Source organism: Leucoraja erinacea, chromosome 9 (genome assembly GCF_028641065.1).
Source record: "Leucoraja erinacea ecotype New England chromosome 9, Leri_hhj_1, whole genome shotgun sequence".
Lineage (NCBI taxonomy): Eukaryota > Metazoa > Chordata > Chondrichthyes > Rajiformes > Rajidae > Leucoraja > Leucoraja erinaceus.
The window spans coordinates 46,313,739-46,338,176 of NC_073385.1; the positions used below are offsets into that span (position 1 = coordinate 46,313,739).

A 24,438-nucleotide genomic window follows, 5' to 3' on the forward strand; every position below is an offset into this window, starting at 1 on the left:
GGCAATTAACATTCATGCCCCAAAAATGCCAGATGCCATATCCTACAGGGGAGAGATCTACCATCTACACTTTATATTCAATGGCAATATCATTTCCAAGACCACGAACAATATCCAGAGAATAATCTTTGAACAGAAACTCAACTAGACAGCTGTATAATACAGTCGCTACACAAGCAGGTCCGAGGTTGTGGTGAGTGGTTCTCTTTCACACTTCCCAAAATATATTGATCATCTGCATGGTCCAAGTCAGGAGTTTGATTGAATATTCTCTATTCGTTTGGATGAGTGCAGCTCCAAAAACTCTCAAGAGGCTTGGGCCCATCCAGAATGAAGCAACGTGCTTGATTGTTACCTCAGCCATCACTTTAACCATTTATTGCCTGTTCTATGAACTGCAATTATTCTTGTTGGCCATTAGACCAAGACAAATACCTCCACAACAAATTTGGACAAGGGAAGTAGGTGCAAAAGAACACCATAACTTGCAGGTTCCCTTCTAAGTCATGCATCATCCTGATTATTGTTTAATTCATTTTTCAAGATTTGTGTATTATTGGGAAGGTCAACATTTATTGCCCAACTCTAATTAACTCCAAACTGAATGGTGCTATGCCCTTTCAGAGGACGTTTAAGAACCAATCAATCAAGATTAAGAATCAATAACATATTGATGAAAATTTTGTGGCAAAGTAAAATGTACAGAATTTTTAAAATCCTGATATTCCAGTTTACCAATAACATTGATGGAAATTGAAAATTATACAATGTCCAAAACCAAGCCAAAAACTAATAACATACTAACATGTCAAGTTTAGTTATTTAAATTAGTTTAAATTATTTCCTGCATTACATTTTGAGAGATACATTGCATTTATTAGTTTTATGACATTCATACTTACATTGTCATATAAGGCCTGAAGTGTCTCCAAATCCACAACAGAGTTGTCCACATTTAAAATAGCTGAAATCACAAATTAAATAGCACATTAAATCACATTTATTGCCAGTGTTCAACATAGTCACATTACACAAATGCAGTATACTTACTGGAATCCTATATGCATCTCACATAAACTAGACACTTAATATTTTCATTATTTTAAAGTCACCAGACAAGGTCCATGTAATGCACCAAACTTTAAAAGACTGTTACTGACATAGATTTACAGTAACGGCAATTCAAGTGTGGTTCAAATAATGCATTTCTCTTCATTGTCATTGTAAATTGCATTAAGCTAATTTTATTACATATGTGATGCAAACTAACCTTAAAAAGTTGTCCCTGGCACTGAAAATTACAAATGTTTTGCAAGATAAGTTAATACGCTGCTTCCAGAAAATGCGGTTCAATTACACTACAGACCGATAGCTTTCCAAAGGATCACAAATCTTTATTAGAGATCTAAACACACATTGTCTGCTCAAATTTTCCACTTTATTGAAACTTTGAGATAAACAGAAAGGAAGCAGACACATGCTGTGAAGAGCTGGTAATTTTATTGGATTCTTGTAACTAGAAAAACTGTCGCTCAGCCAAGTCTGCTTTTGAAATCTATTTTGAGGTAAATTAAGGCAACATTTTCCTGTGGCACTATGGTATATGCTCACAAAAGCAAGAATTTATATACAGAAAGATCATTAGTGTAGCATTGTGCCCATTTGGTTATAATAACCGTCACTGACGACAAAAAACAGATCAGCACCGTGCACTTAACAAACTAGCAGGCACACACATTAAAACACTTTCTAACTAAATTCATGTTCTGTGACACATAAAACGAATGGAGTATTTGGAATCCACATGTTCTTAGTTTGGTTGTATTAATTTACCAATTGTGTGAGCTTATGCTATCCTGAACCTGAAGACAAACTTAATTATTTTCAAATGACATTTAGTCCAGTACATCTATAAAAGCTCGTATGTCATTCTGCTGTATTCAACGTAGATTCTCATGGAAACCTTTCAAAAGATATTTTCCACAGGTAGCCACTGCAAAGTAATACTTTTTTGCTCAATATTCCTTCCATTTATTATTCCTTCTAATTATTTCCTTCCAGCATGAAAAATCTGATTTTCACCCCTTTGTCAAGTCTCTAAAGACTCTAAGGATTTCGGAAGAATAATTTTAACTGCAAAAATACACTTATCTTAGACTTTCTGTGACCAGTCAAATACAGCTTACTTTAGTCTAGTTGGAAAGTTTTCTGAAGGAGTATGCTTCTTGTTGAAAAAGGGAAAAGCTAAATTTCATTTTATTTGTAAAGTTCAACAGAGATCGTCACCAAGGCAGTTCACCAGAGGAATATGAGCATTGTTAAAATCCCTCTCAGCTTAACTTCGTGACCTGTCTGTTGTGTCAGTCTTTAACAGACATGTCAACTATCCACAGAGAAGTCTCTTGAGGATGCCTCTGGTCTGACTGACTTTCTGTCATACCACAATAACTGTGTGATTTATGATGCAGAGAATTGTGATAGGATTGACATGTGGTTGAGAGACTAGCTGAGCCCTAATGCCCCAAAAATTCATGAGCAAAATTGTTCTGGCACCAGTTCTGGCCTAGGTTCATCAGACTAAACCCCTTGATCTTTGAGAGATTCAAAAGAACACATGTTACAAGTTATTCAGAACAAAGAAAATATTTTTTTAAACCTCTAGATTTGCTCAGCCGAAGGTCAACAGATCTGATCTAACATGATGGTTCGAGGCCCGAAATATAAACTAGCATAAAGACATTTTTAACTTGAATATATTCCTTAGATTCTACCCAATGTACAGTTGCTCCAAACACAAAGAACATGCCTTGTATTTGTGCTGGGTACAGTCTTCTCTCACCAGTAGTGACAACATGGGCTAAATTAATACAGAAGTTAAAACAGCTTCCTTCAATAGTCATTGTTAAATATAAAATGCAGGGTTTGGACTAAAACCATTCATGTATTGTAGTGTAATTTATTTTTTAATGTATTTTTTACATGATGGATTTCTCTCTCATCATTATCTGGTCTTTTGAATAGTTTGGCAGAAAGAAAATTTACCAATTTGAAATTTGTTGGTTCACAAGGAAAAAACAAAGACAAATGGGTCAATAGAGGTTTTAGCGCACCCTTCTTCAGACTGTAGGCTACAAGAAGATATAAACAAACAGGTTAGAATTCCATCTGGCGAAGTGTAAAGTAGTTTTCTTGGTGGTTGGGGTTTGAGGGTAAACAAGACAAGCAAATACACTAGAAATAGTAGGATACTTAGAGGATCATGGAGTAGCTCCTTCAAGAAATGGACAGACAGATACAGGGGTGTAGAGACAAACAGGGAAGTGGCCTTTACTGTCTAAGGCATAGAATATAAAAGCGGTGATTTCATTAGAACTGTACAAGAAGGAATTTTGGCTACAGCTACAGTGATGTATACATTTCTGGTCACTATCCCGTGGAAAATTTAACATCCATAGTGAAGATGCAATAGGAATTTAAAAATATCTTTCCTGGGCTGCAAATGTTTTGTTACAAAGAGAAATTTCTGGGTAGCAGTTATTTTCTCTGGTACAATGCAAAGTGAGGGATATGCAATCGAATCGAAGACCAAAAAATGGTAAATAGGATCAACCCGAATGGCTTTTCTGTTGTCAGCATGGACAGAATGGACACAATGACCTTTTTACTGTGTCTATTTTTCGTCAGATATTAGAGCACATGCTCCTCTACATGTGGGGGGGGGGGAACATGTTTTAATAACACTAATTTGACATTTGATAATGCTATTGATTGATGGAAAGATACACAATGGAAACAGGCCCTTCGGCCCATTCATCGACAACACATTCTACTCATTTGTCATTCTTCTGTATTTAACATAGGTGCTCATGGAAACATTTTAAAATATATTTTCCACAGATAAGCACAACAAACATTGAGCACTTATTTTGCTCGATATTCTTTCTAATATTATTCCTTCAGTTATTTCCTTCCATCATAAAAAAAAATCTGATTTTCACCCCTTTGTCCAGTCATTCCAAAGACTTCGGAAGAATCATTTTAACTGCAAAATGCGCGCTCATCTCAGACACGTGTGTCCCACTTTCATATCTGCACTCCACATACAATTTACAGAGGCTGATTAGCTTACAAATCCGCACATCTTTGGGATGGGAAGGAAATTAAGCACTTGAAGGAAACCCACGCAGTAACAGGGAGAACATGCACACATCCATACCTGAGGTCAGGAGTGAACTCGGGTTTCTGGAAGTGCAAGGTAACAGTTCTACCAGCTGTACCACTCAGAACAAAGTAAATGCAAAAACATGTTACTAGCTACTGCAGAACATTGTATATAAGGAATCTTGGATTGTCGTTTATTTCTTCAGCAGCTGCGCAGAATACAAATCTATAGATATAATAATACAATGTAAATTAATAATTTCAAAAGTTGAATTATATTGATATATATAGGTAGAAATAGTTTAAAACTGTTAGAGTGACAAAGGATTAGTTAGGTTAGTTAAATCATACATCAAACTCTCAATAAAGCAATATAATATTTTCAGCAGATGAACAAATTGTAAAATTGCTGTTGAGCTTTGTGCTCACTTCAAAAATTAAAAAAATTGGAAACAATAGAGGTAGACATTTTTTCAAAAGTCAGGGTTAAGCATACAGAATTTGGATTTTAGATTTCCCAGTGTAAGATTCTCAAAAAATAAACGTGGCAGCGTACATGTAGGTGTGTTATTCAGAAACTGCAAGTGAGATCTCAGATCAGTTTGATTGGCATGGGAAACCCATTTAAGAAGGCAGAGAAAGTGGACATCATAGTTAAGAAACCCCTTGTGACAATAAGGATTCAAGCTTCATAAACAGATTATCTACTATTTTTAAATAAAAGAAGATGAATGCTAGACCTTGCTTTGAGTAAATTCAGCCAACTGGATTTGAAGCAAAGTTAGGTAAGCTACAGACCAGGGTCCTATTAAACCAGCATTGACACATTGGAAAAGAATTATGACGTGCTCTGTTGTCAAAACCTTAATTTACGATAGCTAAATTGGACTGAGATTTAAACACTTCTATTTGGATTCTGAGCACCAATGTAAAATTGTGGGAAACATGCCTATAATTATCTATTTGTCTGCAAGCAACTTGGGTGGTATAAACTTTGCAGAATCTTTGACACAGTATATCAATTTAGAAATCAGGTTAATGAGACAGGTCAGATACATGGCTACAGATTTATAAAACTAAGGCAAACAATTTAAACTGATCAATCTATCAAATGGTGTTTTATTTAATCCTACAAAATATGATTGCACAAGAAATCTTGATGGATGTTTCAAAAAGGCATGAAAATTGTAGATGGACAAAATAGCAAACTGATGCACTGTGCAAGCAGCATTTTTGAAGAAAGATGTTTCTAAAGCAAAACCTTAATATTTTACATAAACTATTGCAATTCTGACCAATTTAGGAATTAAAATGAAATCAAATCAGAGACCACAGGTGAAATCTGTCCAGAAATGGGACATAAGGGTTTATGCAATTTTGAGCAATGCTGTTAAAGTAAGTGACTGTGTTTTTAGATTTGAGCAGAAAGCTTGGATATATATATATATATATATATATAATATATATATTATATATATATATATATATATATATATATATATTCAACAAGCAATTTTAAACACAAAATATTATTACATTCTTACTGTTGCTACGATTTTTCTTTTGATATTCCACAATCAAAAATATAGTAACAAAAAAGTATTTAACAGAACTTACCTTGCTGAATATCTTTCATTTCTAGATGCAGACTTGATATAAGTATTCCCACTGTTTGAGAGCGTTTGCCATCTAGTAATTTTACAATCTGTTAATAAAACAGGATTTCATAAACAAATCATATTTGCACAGAAGAATTTCAGTGTGATTGTTCCTGGGTGGTAAGACAAAACTGTTCCATATTTGTGATGTGCATTGTGATGTCCATGTGGTATGGAAGTCTTGCACTGGCCATAACAGACCAGTCAAGAGTTATATTCTTTCCTCAAAGGAAGCAAATAAACAGCAACTAAACAGCTTCAGTGGTTGTTTATTGATGCTTCCCATGAATTAACACTTACAGAATTTCACTGCTTAGAAGCATACAAATATTTTAAAATTTAATTCACATGTTTAATCGATAATGCTTTATTATTAATGTTTAATGTGTCATACCTAACTATCACTCTATGTCATGTTGTCACTTGTGAGAGGAGCACCAAGGCAAATTCCTTGCATGTAAATACTTGGCCAATAAACTTATTCTTAAAATGAAACAACTGTCAGCAGTACATATTGATGTACCGTCAAATATAAGAAAGTTCAATAAAGAATCAATAGAGATTGTTTAGCCAATTTAGATAATTTAAAGGACACCAATGAAAGTGCTGTACATAAACCAATTGTTTTGAAGAGTGGGGTATAAATAAAATTGGTGATGCTACATTGAATGGATATTTTAAAATATATTTTAATCATTGCAGTTCTGGAATATTATTGAAAGTTAGATCAGGCTTGTAATTAACTGGGTTAACATACATTAAAGTAGTAATGATCACCAATGTAAGGTATTGATAGTGCCCAGGAACAATCTATGCTCTGCAATTACATTTACTAATTCAATAATGGCTCATAGTAACTATTCTTATAACCTTCATATACATCAGACACAGTAAATATTTTGTATATATTTATCCCTATTCTTGAACCTGCTTTAGACCAGTTAACTTATATAAGCAAATCATAATTTTTGTTTCCTTAACATTTTGTTTAAAAAACAAATCACTCTAAGATAATTGTATGGATATCAAGGCAGGAAAGAATAATAAGAAAACATAAAAACTAGGCGTGTCACCTATGTGTGAGGATGTTTCCAGAGGAGGTGCAAAAACTGCAGCGTAGAAAGATTTATGAATAAAATTCCAAGTGATAAACTTTGGGCTGCACGTGGCCAAGAGAGGATTAAGTGGTTAGTTAATAGTGTTGAGTGATGTGTTGTAGAAGCAGAGGGGAACACAATATAATATTGTCATAGAAACAAGATACTCAGATCTTGAGATATATAAAGCTGAAAAAAAAGCTACTGATGAGGACATGAATTAATTTAAAGATTACAAAGTTTATTTTATGAGCCTGGGGAAAGCAAAGGTGTTCACCACTGATCCACAAGGCAGCTGCTCGCAAAAATTGAGCTAGCTTTTTGGTGTGAATTATAGATTTTTGATATTGCCAAACACTGGTTCCATAACATTTATCAGGTTCCTCAGCTCTGATATAATCAAGATGTATGAACACCCAATATCATCATAGAATATATATAGATAGATAGATAGATAGATAGATAGATAGATATATTTTACAAACAGCAATCTAGGATGGGAAACACACTATTAATAGCTGCTACTGTATATAGTTTACAGAATGTTTAATACATATGAACATACATTTACGATTAAGATTAAGAATGAAGCTGAAATAATAAAACTGAACAGAACAAATAATTTTATTAATTTAAAATCTATTTAAAATTAGGCACACGTGGTACCAGGAAGCTTATTAATAACTTTGGGTTAATAAAGGCTCATTAAGGCCTCATATAGCAAAGAATAACATTTCAAGTTATATCTCAGTAAATGTAGTTCATTGATACTTGGAGCCTTATGGTCGATTCAACTACATTGAAGAACGCAGATATCTGAAGTTACAGTTGATTTCATGTTTCAATTACATAAATACTCAGAATACCATTGTTCTTACAACCAAGGTCAAGGATTGGTGGTAAAGACTGTGGAAGAGTGAACCTGCAGGAGATCTTGTTTGCATTACTCTATTGCTGTTGTGGGAGTATTGCAAACTGAACATGATAAAATCATGGTGAATTGCTAAAAGAAATGGGAGATTAAAGAATCAGAGTGCAACATGGGCAATAAATGACAGGAACTATGCAAGCAGGAAACAGCTTCATGAGGGCCTTGCAAAATGATAAAGGATGATGTCCCTTGGGAAGGGAATTATTGCTATTGTCAGCTAGCACGGGTCAAGGGGAGTACTTCAGTGGTCAATAATGGGGAAGGAGTGGATTTCTGGAGAGCAGCATGGCTGATGGGCAGACCAAGTTTGGCAAGTTAAGAAATGCACTGCAGAGTTGGTCAGTCAATGATTCTTATTGGAGGGAATGAGCAAAGGTGCAAAAATGAATTAAAGTTTCATTCTTCTGGAAACAAAAGAATCCACAAATCTTCACATTGCCGGAGGTAAAAAGGAAAGATGGGATGTAAACGTTTAAGAAGCAGACAAAAAGAAAAGGTGGTGGTAAGCCTGGGGAGAGTGAAATTGGAGACAGCTGGGAGGATGATAAGGGGACCACAAAGTCCAGCAGTATTAGAATTTGATAGGTAAGTAAGGTGGTAACAGAAAGTATTAAGGGAGAGATGAAGGGCAGGTGAAGCAGATGGAAAGGGGATCCGGTAGGTAGAATTTGTGGGTGCTAGTGTAAATAGAGCTAGGAGGGGAGGGGAACTGTAAAATGCGTGATGGGGGATTGGAGGTGGAAGTGGGACACGAGACCAAAGTGGAAGGATTGAATGTGGATTGGAAGTAGAGACAGATGGGATCATAGGGCTACCAGAGATTGGAAGAATTGATACCGAGCTGCAGATTACCCAGGTGGAATATGTGGTGCTGTTTGTCTAGTTTACATTGGAATGGAGAATGTCTAGGACAGACAGGTTGGAGTGGGAATGGAAAGGGGAGTTGAAAAGGTATGCAGCCAGGTGCTCGAGAGGGCTAACGCAGATGGAATGCGGGTGCTCTGCAACCAGTCACCTTGTCTATGCTTGGTCTTGCTAATGTAGAGGAGGCCACATTGAGAGGAGTGAATGCAAGATTGGAGAAGGTGCACATGAATCTGTGTTTTGAAAAGGACTGCTTGGATTCCTGGATGGCGGAGAGGGAGGAGGTGCACAAACAATTGTACTTCATGAGGTTGCAGGGAAAAGTACCAGAAGTCAGGGAGATATGAGGGGGGAGGGATGAGTGGACCAGGGAGTCATGGAGGCAATGAGTCCTGCAGAAGGCAGAGAGGGGTGGGAGGGACAGACATGGGTGGCCGTGGGACCCTGTGCAGCTGTGGGGAATAACAAAGGATGATGTGCTTGGTGGTGCTGCTTGCAACACTGGTGCAGAAATCAATTTGATCACCTTCGCTAAAGCCCACCTTCTTGGTCAATTGTAAACTGGCAATAGAAGGAAAGATTAGTTGTACACGAGATCTGGTCAGTTCTGTGCCTCTTTCATGTGAGGTAATAGAGATGCGGGTGGGAAGTGGCATCGATAGTCATATATTCTTTTGGCAATCATCGTGCATCCACTTACATGAATCTTATTTTATCCTCCCTGCATTCCCATCAATTCCCCCCAGATTAAGAATAAGGGGTAAGCCATTAGAACGTAGATGAGGAAAAACTTTTTTCACACAGAGAATTGTGAATCTGTGGAATTCTCTGTCTCAGAAGGCAGTGGAGGCCAATTCTTTGGAGGCTTTGGATTGAACCTGGACTGAAGGATGGGAGATTGTATATGTTACAGTTTCAAACGCATCTCAAAAATGCACTTTGCACAAATTATTTTGTACAAATTACATTTGTTTAACTCGGCACACTTTCATGGGAGTTGGTTAACTGTCATAACTTATTTAAACTTAAAAGACACAACAAAGTTTGAAGTTAATGACTAATCTCTCACACAGGTAATTCTGAAAGAAAAATGTGACCACTGCAGATGTGAAATATTTCAAAGTTGTCCCTATGGCAATATTCATTGTAGTTTTAAATCTGAAGTACCACAGTGACATCATTTTCACTTGAATGCTTCTTGACTGAGTAAAGCCAAATAACTACAGCTGTTTATCTGGTATGGAATACCATTAAGGAAGTGGCTGGCACAATCGGTACAAATGGGTTAAATAAGCAACATTAACGATTATGACCAGTGAGAAATGTAATTCACTTTCACCCCAGGATGCCTAGGCCAATCAGAGTATGGTTGCAACTAATTTGTGAATTTCCAGTACTGGGCCAGGTCTGACTTCCTCTTTGCATTTGAAAAGATAATTTTACTTTGTGAAAAATTGTGCGATCAAGCAGCACGAGAGATGTTGTTAGAAATCGGAGCAATACAGCATTAAATCAGATGGTACAATGAGATAAACATTATTTTGTATGAGAAATAAGGCCATATTGTACTATAGAAATTAGGGAATGTTACTTGTATTGCGTAGAGTGGATTTAGTTTGTCCTGTTTGTCAAGTCTCTGAAAGAACTCGGGTAAAAGTTACAATTTTTGGGACAGCATTTGTGGAGTGAGAAATAGTGTTAATTTTTTAGGTTGAAAATCTTTTATCAGATGAAAAGTCTGAAGAAAGCTGGTTGATCTTAAACACTTCTACTGCTTTTCACGCTACAGATTTTAACTAAGCTGATTTTATATATTTGATAGCACCGTCCAATTTACTCCTGCACCCTGGCTTATTCCCCATAACCTTAGTCTTCTTGTATCCTTTGGGAAAATTCCTATGATATTTACATACACCATGCTTTTAGCTGGTGCGTTTCAGATCTTAATGACTCCCTGCCTGAAAATATTTCTCCTGATTCTCCTACTCTACTGCCTTTACCAGTTATTTCAATCTATGGTCTCTGGATACCTGATCAGAGGAAACATTTTCTTATTTTTCTATTAAACTTCACTACACATCAATGATCCACCAAACCTTTATGTCCCATCCTATTTACCTGAATAAATCACCGTAGACAAGGGTGTGTCAAGAGCACTAGGACTTGAGCATAAGACATCCTGTGCCTCCAATTCTTCCATCTGCAGCTGCTTACAAGATTGCCCTCCACAGAGCAGATCTGGAAAGTCTCTGTCAATCATGAGGCAGTGAAACTCTGGTTTTGAACACCAATTAGCTGCTCTTTAATTGTGAAACTCCTCAACATTACTGCGCTTCGAGTTACATTGCCTGGGGTAACCTTGACACTCTGCAGCCTGCATGGCAGCTAATATTTTCTGTGGGAATAGGGACAACTAAAGATTGATGCAGCGTAAGTACACCAATAATAATCACCAGGAAACCAGACAAAGTTTGAGGTCATACACAATCTGTACATTCAACAAAGTCTACCTGCTTGCTAAAATAAATTAGGCTCTTCATGTGTAATGTACAAGACACAGTTGAAGACACATTGCAGTTCCTGAAAAAAATAAGCACTTGCTACATGTTTGGAGCCTCCTTTGCAAACAAGACAATTTTTATGTAATCTAGGGTATCTGTGTCAGCAGTGAACTACAAAATGCTCTTTCTGGAGTCATCATGAGGCACAGACGTTTAGAGCCACAGTAACTGTTACAGCTACAGGCAGGGATGTTTGTGGTGTTGTTCAAAAGAAATGAATTTACAGAACGAACAAACACAAGTCAGTTGAACCAAAAGGTTAATGTCAATGATTATGCTCATTCACCTTGGATCCTCTAATCCAAAGGACATATTATTGAACTAATTTCTCCCTCGTCTCCAAACATAAGTTCCCTAAAGGCATCCATGTTAATTACGTTACGTATTCAATTTAGTAGCTGTTTGCACGTTCTAACCAATCTTTACCTGACAAAGTTTCTCCTGAATAGGTTATTGGGTCTGTGAATTATTTATGTTGTAGCTAATAGTTTGTCCATTTAGTTGATGTGTCTGCAGTTAAGGGCCTGTCCCACTTGGCCGTCATTTGCGCGCCATTTACGCGACCTCGTCGTCGCGTTGAGACGCAGGGGTAGCGTGTGGGCCGCACGGGACAGTCGCATGGAGAAGCACGGAGGGGTATGGAGTTGCTCGTGGTTTCGCGCGGTGCTCCAGGATTTTGTAGGGCACAAAATCTTTGCGCGCCTCCAGTGTGACGTATGCACGCGGGCGTATTGCGGTCGCACGCAAGCGTCCTGACCTCGTACGTGTAGTGTGTGGTGATGTATGATTACATCACCGTGCGTAACCATGCGCCGCCGCGCGCTGCCCTTACGCAGTCGGCCACAATGAGAAAATAATTACGCTTTCAGAGTAATGCCTTCAGAGCAACACCTTAATAAGTATTTTTGAAACATCCTTAGTTAAGGATGTTTCGAAAGTTAACATCCAGGTAAGGATTGCAGATTTTATATCCCAAAAGAACATTCGTAACCAAATTAGTTTTTTTTTTTTAGAATAACCACCAACAATTTTACTAACACCATTTAGAAAAAAATTTGCAAACTAATTCTTAAGCTGGGTTCAAACCCTCAAACTGCTATAATAGAATACCATTTTCTGTTTGTTGGGAGTAGTTCAGAAAGTTTAAAAGTAAATGAATTTTTCCAGCAAACAATAATTTTATCAATGTTTCACATAACAAATGATGTCAATACGCTGACTAATTCGACTTGCAGAGCAGATAAAATATTTGAAGTGGCATGATGACGGGTGATGACGCTTGCGACAGTCACTACCGGCCTGTCGTGTAAATGACGGCCAAGTGGGACAGGCCCTTTAGCTTTCTGAAAAATCAGAACCAATCACACGGAAGAGCGTAATAATCAGTGAAATTCTATATAGTACAAAGCCTTCTGCATCCTCTTCACACTTATTTATTTGCATCTCTGTTCCCTTTTTACTGTTATTTCTTATTCTGCTCCAGCCCTATGGGAATATTAACTGCACAACCCTAATTTCAGTAATTGTACAATGGAAATCTGTCATTAGTTGCTTGTAATAAATGTCCATATAAATTAAGAGTTGCAAATGATATTCTGCTTGCAAAATTCAGTTCTATTGACTACAGCAGGGCACACTTACCAGAAGTGGCTGAAGAAGGCAGTTTAGGGATGGATTATAAATGCTTGCTTTTCTGGTAACAGCCAGATCTCAAACAATAAATAACAAGAAATTCATAGTCATATTCCACCTCATTCTAGTTTTTGTTTCTTTTTCACTATTTTTTGTACTCACAGCTTCAAATTTAATATTGAATGCCTGCAATTGCAAGCAGAATCACCAATTTATATATGTAGACTTTCCATTAGATTGAACAAATCTGGAACCTAGGACTTTCTGTGTTTTGTGAAGAATGGGATAGATCTAGTCAGTACAAATTCAACTTTGATCCCTGCTCAGACTAAATTAGGTATTATAAAACTAGTAAGTTCTGAACAAATTCATGAGTTTAAAAGTCATCTCCTTCAAATGAAATAATGCTTACCAAAATTAAATCCATATTTCAAAGATGGTAGACTGAGAATTCATAACCAAAGCTTCATGTAAGTGGGAACCACAACTTCTTCTGGTACATACTTCAAAAGAATACATATCTTGACCCAAACGTTATCTGGTACATTCTCTAATAAGTTCAGTCTTGTTTCACAGTAACCACAAATTCAAACAGTCATCTCTCAAAATTACACATATGCCTGCTGAACTTAAAATACTTGGAGGTGGAATAAGTTCCAACAGGGATAATTGCAGTCTTTGACTGTATCGAATTTGTACAGCTTTCAATGACCTTCCAATTGACCTTATTCTAGGGCAAATGCATAAACTGCCATAATCTCTATAGGTATACTTGGCTCGAGGCCAGGATTTTACATAATAATTTACTCAGGAAAATAACGTGATGTAATAATTGCAACAAAAGTTAGGTTTATGCTTCAAACCGAAAGTTAACTGCTATTAAAATAGCAGCAAAAATGTGGATTGGATTATTTTGTTTAAATTCAACTCTGATAGAATAATTCTTGAGAAATCAATAAACCCCAAAACCTCTTTGTAAACTGAACAATAAGTACTCATGCTATTTAACACTGTTGTTCTCAACCTCAAAAACAAACTATTTATTAGTAGAGATTAAAATTATTTAATGTGTTGCCATATCAATCCCTAACGTATTATTTGTAAAGATCAACTATCAAAACATTGTAAGAATTCATAAAAACAGACGAGGAAGAATGAATTAATGCATCTTGCAACTAATCATGTAAAACTGTAATGTTGCAGTGTAAAAACATGTAGCTCAGTTAATTTACTGATTTAAGCAATTTCCTCATTAAATTGCATGTTGATTTTTAAAACCGTCTTTCCATGGAAACCATATATCTTGAAATTGAAGAACAAATATCATAAGTTATACTTCTTACAGGGTTTCCCATTCTATTGCATTCCTGTTTTTACCTCTCTTCTTGTAAAATATATTAAATTTTGGTTCATAATACTTTAAAGTACGCATTGTAAGTATAAGGTTTTGTTCCATGATTCAATAAGAAAATGCACTGACATGTGTAGTGTTTTTATTTTACATTACTAAACTAACCTTTCAAGAATGCCTTTTGAAAGAGCACCACTTACATTAAACTTTAAAATAAAAACATATGATATTAATTACTTAAGGCTGTTGTAAAGAAAAAGGAAAGCTATATTATTACCTTTAGTGTCTTTGATATGATAATCATTTAGGTAAAGAACATAACTGCAAAAAATGTAATTTTCATTTCTCAATGATTCTCAATAATTCCATAGATGCATTAGCACTTAATAAATAAAGCATTTACATGGTTAGTTTTACTTTTCCATGTGGAAGTCTAAGACACAGCCAGAAAAATGATTTCCATAACTCAAATTCATACCACTTCCTGGAGATTACTACAGGGATTCAAAAACACCTAATGCTAAATGTTGCAAGCTATTTCAAAAGCCACAACTTTACATATCTTTTTATTATTGTAACAAACAGGCAATATATGTGGTTAAATGCTCGTTGTTTTGTGGCAGGCAGCTCGTGAGCAATTGGGCATTGCTTGCGATTTTGGTGCATGCTCATCTGAACGCGGAAGTCCTGAACTAGCCGACAGATTCCAGCCAGCAATTCCATCAGCACGCTTGTCCCAAGGCAGGGCATAATCCCACTGGGGTTGCCAGCAGTTGTACTGAAGGACCTGGTCATAAATACTGTGCCAGGTTGGACTTGGCACAGGATCTGTCAAACTATTCATTTCAATTTGTTTTTTAATAGGTTTGCAGATTTGCTTCTGATCTTAAGTGATTTTTAAAGAAGTGTAATAAGCTTTAAAATGTTTGTAATACTTTCTTGGAATGTTCATGAATATTAAAGGTTATTCAGAAGTATTTCAAAAGCTTCGACAACCTTGATAAATGGCAATGTTGAGAGCATGACTCTGTAATGGTTTTGCTGCCTGTTAAAGGGTTTTGTCTTAGTTTGTGGGTGGGTGTTATCTGGGCCCACTAAATTGATCCAATTATGTTGCATGAGCTAATGGTGACTTGGAGGTTTGCTTATTTGGTTCATGATGCTACCAGTAAGCAGATTTGGTTTTCCAGAATGATAATGGTAAAGGATTAAAAAAAAATTCCAATATCAAGAGTGGTGAGTGAATTTCATTCAGCAAAAAAACTGAGCCTACCATACTTATTTCTTTCTTGTAATCCTTTTTTTCAATGTTTCTTTTCAGTTACCATTCCATGAGTTTGAAAATTGAATTAAATAAAAAATTGAATGAAATTGAATTTAATTCAAAGTAAATGTCATATCATAAATCAGAGAGAAAAAAGGACAAACTAAATAACTGTTCACTATATTCCAGATATCATTTGTAGTAAAATTAGTTGTAAAGTATTCGTTCATATTGTATTCCTATTGCGTCCTACTACAAAAACAAAACTTAAAATAAACATGAAATAATGAAGCGTGGATTATAATTGAAAGTCTAACATGCTCACCAGGTAATTTCAGTTAGAGTAAGTCTCAAGTGTAACAACTATCCCATGGAGGCATTAAATATAAAGTTACTCAATACCCTGACTGATGAAGGCCAATGTGCCAAAAGCCTTTTGACCACCCTGCCTACCTGTGAAGCCACTTTCAAGGAACCGTGTACCTGCACTTAGATCCCTCTGCTTTACTACACTTCCCAGGGCCCTGCCATTCACTGTGAAGGTTCTGCCCTGGCCTGACTTCCCAAAATGACTCCATCTACACTTCACAATGCCTCAGGAAAGCTTCCAAAATTATCAAGGATCTTCTTACCTCGGTCATTCCTTCTTCTCCCCACATCCGTCGGGCAGAAGATACAAAATCTTGAAGGCACATACCACAAGGAAAAAGCTTGAAGGCACATACTGCTTAGGAACAGCTTGTTCTCCTCTGTAATCAGTCTTCTGAACTATCTTTCCATAAGCTAGGTCCTGATTTTCCAACCTACCTCAATTTGAACATTGGACTTTTTTTCTGGAATTGTTATGTTACAATGATGAAAAACTATATTCTGCACTCTGGTATTTTTCTCTTTGTTCTACCAGTTGTACTTGGGTACAGTATTAATGTATAGAAACATTTGAGTTGATAGCATGCAAACAAAAGCTTTTTGTTGTATTTCAATAAACGTGATAGTAATAATAAACCAATACCAATTTCACTGGTGCCACTGATTCCAAGTTGTTCCTTAAAGGTGATTTTAATTTTTCTTTGCAGATGCAGAAGGGACGGGAGTGCTTTATAAAATAATTTAGTCTGATCTCATTCAATTTATATATTCCCCTATTTCCACTCTTTTGGACATAGCTTAATGCTAGCCACACAATTTCCATATTGCTCCAAATTAATACAGATACAGTCACCACCAGAAAGGCTAGTGACTGTATCTGTATTAATATAGAGCAATCTGGAAATTGTGTGGCTAGCATTAAGCTATGTCCAAAAGAGTGGACAACCAGAAAGTTAGAATCAACCCCAAATACTTTTAAATACACAAAAATAAATTAAAGATAGTTAGGTAGGTGCAGCAAAGCCATGTCAAGGGATTTTCAAATATAAATCTTAATTACTGCCATGGATGGCCTGGAAGTATGTTAGGAATTTGCCATATTGTTAAATAAAGAGAATATATTCATCCACCAGTTTCATCTGAACATGGTTCAGTGGCCAGCCCAGTAAATCTAAACAAGTTTCATGGCTCACTACTTGCCAATGTTGGATTATCAATAGCTGATTTAAGCAGCGGATTTAAGCAGCTGATTTAAGCAGCAGTAGCGCAAATGGAAAATCTTGGGCAATGCTGTCACTATTGTTGAATGATCAGTACTGTTGTTGGACGGCTTGTTAAGTATTATTTCCTCTGTTTTAAAAAAAACAGAGCATGAGGGTCGGATAATTAAGAAGGGGACATTCAGGAGTAAATACCAGAAGGGTGTCTTCATACAAAGATTAGTGAAAATCTATGAATGTTGGTTCAATTGAATTTTTTTAAGATGATGTCAATCATTTGGCTTTATATCAAAGATTACGGATCAAAGTGTGGGCAAATATTGTTGAAGCAGCAATGGGCCATAATCTAAACTCGAGCAGAAAAGGATTGAAAGGCTTAATGGGATTTTTGCTCCCTGTCCCTAAATAACCTGCTCTGTGTTTACTACACAAAAAAGCTGGAGAAACTCAGCAGGTGCAGCAGCATCTATGGAGCGAAGGAAATAGGCAACGTTTCGGGCCAAAACCCTTCTTCAGACTGATGGGGGGTGGGGGCGGGGAGAAGGAAGGAAAAAGGAGAATTGGAGGGAAGGGGGAATCACAGAGGGGAAGCAGTTAGAGAGGAGGTTGTGAAACTGTGTTTACTACATACAGGTAAGGAGGAGATAAATACTCAAAACGTAACAGAACAAAATGAAATAGATCAAATAATCGGAAATGTAAATTCAAAACAATGCAGAAATCTACAGTGCATTCAGAAAGCATTCATTCCCTTCACTTTTTCCACATTATGTTACAACCTTATTCTAAAATGGATTAAATTATTTTTAATTTTTTTTTATCATCAACCCATACACAATACCCCATAATAAAAAATGCAAAAACTGGTGTTTAGAAATGTTTACATAAGCATTCAGACCCTTTACTCAGTACTTTGTTGAGGCACCTTTGGCAGCGATTACAGCCTCAAGTCTTCTTGGGTATGATGCTACAAGCTTGGCACACCTGTATTTGGGTAATTTCTCCCATTCTTCTCTGCAGAGCCTCTCAAGCTCTGTCAGGTTGAATGGAGAGCGTTGATGCACAGCTATTTTTAGGTCCCTCCAGAGATGTTCGTTCGGGTTCAAGTCCAGGCTCTGGCTGGGCCACTCAAGGACATTCACAGACTTGTCATGAAGCCACTCCTGCATTGTCTTGGCTGTGTGCTTAGGTTTATTGTCCTGTTGGAAGGTGAACCTCTGCCCAAGTCTGAGGTCCAGAATGCTCCGGAGCAGGTTATCATCAAGGATTCCTCTGTACTTTGCTCCGTTCGTCTTTCTCTCAATCCTGACATCTCATCCCACTGAAAAACATCCCCACAGCATGACGCTGCCGCCACCATGCTTCACCATAGGTATGATATTGGCCAGGTGATGAGCAGTGCCTGATTTCCTCCAGACATGACCAAAGAGTTCAATCTTGGTTTTATCAGACCAGAGAATCGTGTTTCTCATAATCGGAGACTCCTTTAGGCAGTGGCGGACTGGCCAGGGTGTCCGCTTGCCCGATGGCAAGTGGGCCCCTGAGGAAGTGGGTGGGCCCCCTTTGTCTCCTGGCAACCAATATTTTTAGACCCAGTCCGCCACTGCCTTTAGGCAAACTCCAAGCGGGCTATCATGTGCCTTATACTGAGAAGTGGCTTCCGTCTGGCCACTCTACCATAAAGGCCTGATTGGTGGAGTGCTGCAAATATAGTTGGCCTTCTGGAAGCTTCTCCCATCTCCACAGAGGAACTCTGGAGCTCCGTCAGACCAAGGCCCTTCTCCCTCGATTGCTCAGTTTGTCCAGATGGCCAGATTTATAAAGAGTCCTGGTGGTTCCAAAGTTCTTCCATTTAAGAATGACAGAGGCCACTGTGCTCTTCGGGACCTGCAATGCTGCAGAAATTGTTTTATACCCTTCCCCCAGATCTGTGTCTCGATACAATCCTGTCTCAGAGGTCTACGGACAATTCCTTCATCCTCAAGGCTTGGGTTTTGCTTTGACATGCACTCTACATGAACTGTGGGACCTTATATAGATAGGTGTGTGCCTTTCCAAATCATGTCCAATCAATTTAATTTACCACTGGTGGACTCCAATCAAGTTGTAGAAACATCTCAAGGATAATCAATGGAAACAGGATGAACCTCAGCTCAATTTTGAGTGTCATAGCAAAGGGTCTGAATACTTATGCAAATGTGATATTTCAGTTATTTCTTTTTAATTACTTTGCAAATTTTTCTAAATACCTGTTTTCGCTTCTTCATTCTGGGGTATTGTGTGTAGATTGGTGATTAAAAAAAAAGAATTTAATTCATTTGAAAACAAGGCTGTAAAGTAACAAATGTGGAAAAAGTGGAGGGGTCTGAATACTATCTGAATGCACTGCATATGAATACATTTAGTGAAATGGTGGATTCATCTGAAGACAATAATACTCATAGTTGCATATTTGACCAACATCACCAATATTTTAATCTGCATCTCACTGCTTGCCAAAAAAAATTGGTTTGATTTATTATTGCTTAATTGTGTTCATATTTATTGGAAGCCAACAAAATTAGTTTGACAGGCCTGTGATTAATTTAAGAGTTGTTTGGATTATCATCAAATCCAAAGCAACAATTTTAATGCTGGAATATGTTATTTAAACATGTGAGGAATACTCGCATGTTATTTCTCCCGAAATTAACATCCATTTTTTAGAAACTACCAATTTCCGTTTTAGAATCTTTCTTAAATTACTATATCAAAATTTACAATCATAATAATGACAAATCAAGTTGTGTTCATAATTATTTGTGGATAAGTACTGCACCAAATTCAGGAGTGGATGAGATTCGTACTTCATAGAGTCACAGAGTGATTTAACACGGAAACTGATCTTCAGCCCATCAAGGACACATTGACCATCAACTACCCATTCATATTAATCCTACATTAATCCCATTAACTTCCCAACCTTCAGAATGTAGGAGAAAACTTGAGCATCAGAGGAAACCCACACGGTCTCATGGAGAACGTGCAAACTCCACAGACAGTCCAAGTTTCTAGTACTGTGAGGCAGCAGCTCTACCAGCTACCTTACAGTGCTACCCCAGAGATAACTGTCCAACACTTATTATTCAGGTTATACTGCTTTATAATTCATGTTGAGCTGGATCATTACAGATCTAGCTGGTGTTTTGCGCTGCTGCCTGCAGTCCCCAGCCACCTGCAGAGGCTCTGTAAGATCTGAGTGACTAGCACGCCTCAAGCATTTTAATCTGAGGTGTCAACCCCTGATAGCCATGATAGGTCCACAATTGACAAAGCTTTACCAATGTTTCTTTAAATTCATTTGATAGTCAGGGATATTTCAGACCTTTTCACATAGTTATAATTATTTTACAATTTAAAAACATTGAACATAAAACATAGAAAAATATAGCACAAGAACAGGTCCTATGGCCCACAATACCTGAGCTGAACATGTTGCCAAAACCAACCCGTAACTGCTTGCACATAAGCCATATCCCACCATCCCCTGCAAATCCATATGCATATCCAAAAGTTTCTTAAATGTCGCTGTCATATATGCCTCAACCACCACCCCCAGCAGCGCATTCCAGGCACTCACCGCCTTTTTGTGTAAAAAGAAAACTTGCCCTGCAACATCTCCTTTTCACTTTGCACCACTCACCATAAATTGCCCCCTCACCTTAAACAAATTAGGAGAATATTATACCACTAATAAATAATTATGCATTACGATAAAGTAAAAAAAAAGGAAAGCACCTGTATGCATTTACCTTATTCCAGAGGATAGATCGTTTAGTGCTGTCCAGGAGCGAAGTGGACAGTCAAATGAATGTCTGGCATGGAACTTGCAGCGTGATGCCTCTGGCTACTGCTTTTGACTCTGCTCATGCAGAAATCAGAGGCATCAGGAAGTGGAAACTGCCAGCTATCCATCTACACATTTCGGGTGTATGTGGACAAAGGCATCTCAATCAGCCTCTCTGTTTGGCCTAAATTTTATATACTTATTATTTCAAACCCCCGAAAGAAAGTTATGTCTTGCATTATAAACCATTGGATTTTTTTCAACAAATATTAAGTGTGAACTACTGCCAAACAACCACTCCGGTCCTAAAAATCAACTCTTGTGAATGTGGGGTCACATCCCTTCCTGTATCAAACTTTTCAGTGAGATTCAGAAAAAATAACCTTTAAATTGTCTTTCTAAACATTTCTATTCCTTCTCTCCTATTAATCTTTCCTCCTCTCATTGCACTTGATTAGATGTTGTCCCTTTAATTAACCATCTTTCTCATTCTTTTGTGCATTTATTTCCCAATCCTTAAATGGTTCTTAAATGTATTTGCACTGCTTACTCAGGCGCCAGATGTCTTATTTCTCTCAATGCATTATCATCAATTTGCACTGCGAGTTACACAGATGAGGATTCCAGTCTGTTCGATGTTTTTAAGAAGACGTGATATCATAATAAAACTATTCAAACTAGCTGTGTCTTTACATGCAGCTCATATTAACTTTAAGTAGAATCAACATGATTTAAAGTTTGCATCAATATGATAACATAATTCAAGTGTGTTCAATAAAAGTAACCAGTGGGGCTTTTGGAGGCCACCAAGTTTGATTCAGTGAAGTTGATGTGAAAGTGCACTGACACCATGTGGCTGGCATAGATAAGAAACATGTTCTTCAGAAACAACATTATTTTATAAACTACATAAATACCAATGAAAGACAGCATCTAATCACTAATGAATTATTAGTTAGAAGTCTGGATAGATCTCAAAATGTTGCAAGCTTTATAAACACATTTGGATTACTGGTAATCTCTGTGAGCTATAAAATTAATAGAAAATAATAGTTTTGAGAGGAGAAAATAAAAGTAAATGGCTTTACAAAGTTAATGATATTCTCAATATTCCTTAATGCTTCAACTTTATGACACAAATGGCACAAATTGAATTTTGGAAATGCTTTTAATCATATTTAGAAGTAGCTCATAAAAGAACATTATTTAAGGATGCCAATTCATTCATTAATCTACATTTGGTGAAACTGTTTAGACTATTGTTAAATATGCACATTTATGTAAAAACAGCTTCAGGTCCCACCAGAAATCAAGGTCAAAGCCATAACAATAATTTGCAGAGCAGGCAAAGTAAAAGGCAAAGGTAAAGGTAAACCTCCTTTTCTTCTACGCATACCGTAGGCATCAGAATATGTTTTAAAATCATAGGGCAACACGGCTAGAAATAACCCTTCACACTGCATTTTGGCAAAAGGCAATTCTGATATGACACCCTGCATTCATTGCCCTGCCCTCAAAATAACACCTCTGGTACATTATAACCCACTTTAAAAGCCCTACACCTCGTTGTTCTGTCGCATAATTCGCAAGTTCTGATCTTTATTACATCTTAGAGTATAATGTTGAGAAATAACCCTTCATTTAGTAAAAGGACTATACTAATATGACACCCTGTGTTTGTTACCCAGCCCAAAAGAACAACTCTTGCCTGTTCTGATCGACTTGAATAACCCTGTACCTCATTGTTCAGTTCACACAATTCCCAAGAATTAATCTTTATTACATATTCTTGCAGGACAATATTTAACTCTTTACTCACTTTAAGGTTAAGTCTAGGCAGCTTATGATTTCATATTTTCTTCCTGCATGAATAATGGTCAAACTGTAGCCATCTGGTCAGAAGTAGGCTAGTGTCAAAACAATAGCAATGGAGTTACACAGTCGGAATTTTTCCTTCCCCTCAACTCTCAGTCCTTAACCCTATGAGGGTGATCAACACAAAAAGTTGGAGCAACTCAGTGGGACAGGCAGCATCTCTGGAGAGAAGGAAAGGGTCCTGTAGTTCCTTCTTACACATGAGGGTGGTCCCCAAGTATCTTTACACACTCTCCCCATGGACCCTGTAGCAAAGGCACAGGACGTGGATGTAGAACCTAGGTCAGATGAGAACAGACTCATGAAGGAGGTTCCCATGAGACCACCACAGAAGCAGAATATGTGAGTTGAACCAGGTCGTGTAGTAGCAGGCACAAAGTATGCAATCAGTATTGATTTCCTGCTGGGAGCGAAGTGCCTTGGGAACCACCTTTGACTCACAAATTATATTATGTAAGGCATGGCAAACCTATGGTTTCATGAAATGTGTAGATTAATGTTATGAAAGATCTAAGGACATGCCAGTGACCTTAACCATTACTCAATTTCTCTGTTCAGAGATATATTCTAACCTGCTGAGTATATCCATTCTTTGCAACTATTTCAGATTTGCAGAATTCCCTTTTTTATTTCTTTAAGAAAGAATATGCTGATAGTCGTATTCAGATGTGACTAACAAAACAGAATGTCCATTTACTTGCTGTTTATTTATTGATGGAGCTTTGAATAAATGAAGCAAGGGTGCTAATATGGTGGTGACAATCGAATAGTCATGGAGAGGACAAAACACATGGTTGTTTAAAAAAGACACAAAGCAGTGGAGTAACTCAGCAGGTCAGTCAGCATCTCTAGAAAACATGGATAGGTGACATTTTGGATTGGGTCCTTTCTTCAGACAGAAGTTATTCCAGCACTTTGTGTCTCTTTTTGCAGATCAGCAGCTGCAGTTCCTCATTTCTCTACTTGTTTGTCTTGTTTTGTGAAAGGTGTTTAGTAATTTGAAGGAGTGATTGTGTTGCAAGACATGGGAAGGAGAAATTGGGGCTATGGTGTCATATGTTCCACAGAAGCAACTATTTAAGTATTTAAGTGGTGGAATGGGCTGTGATGTCTCATTTAATAAATGCTCCTGGAATTTCCTGTGTTACTTCTGGTCCATGATAACTGCATCCAGGAGTATTTTCACATCTACACCTGAGAACTGCGAACAGAGGATGAGGTAAATCAGAAAATCTCCCCATGTGTGATCTTGTGTGAAGCTAAGTGACATCCACAGATAGAATAAAAATAAAATACTTAAAAATGTGTTACTTAGTTGTAAATTTCTGCATTACAGGTCTTGATTCTCCTATAGGTTTTAGCAATCAAGGTTAGCCAATTCCAAAAAAATAATTTAGAGATCATCACTGAGATTTTGCCTTTCACTTTAAGGGGCCACTATAGATGTATCTCCTTTATTTGCCATTGTGTTACAAGCTGCATCTCCTTCATTTGCTATTGTGTTAAATATACAGATGCCCATCCCAAATATTGCAACAACAGGCATGACTTTTGCCTTAAAATCAGGATCAACTGTGGGTCACAGAATTAAAATTATTTTCCTGTGTACTTCTCCTTCCACTGCCATTT

At 37.1% G+C, this 24,438-nt stretch overlaps 1 protein-coding gene across 1 annotated transcript in view; it reads right to left on the reverse strand.

Annotated features, from left to right (window-relative positions):
* The window catches only part of fmn1 (formin 1), a 314,864-nt gene that overhangs the window by 156,202 nt on the left and 134,224 nt on the right, over positions 1 to 24,438 (reverse strand). The window contains 2 exon segments of the mRNA XM_055640724.1: positions 903 to 964; positions 5,779 to 5,866. Of these exon segments, the coding sequence (XP_055496699.1) occupies positions 903 to 964; positions 5,779 to 5,866 (150 nt within the window).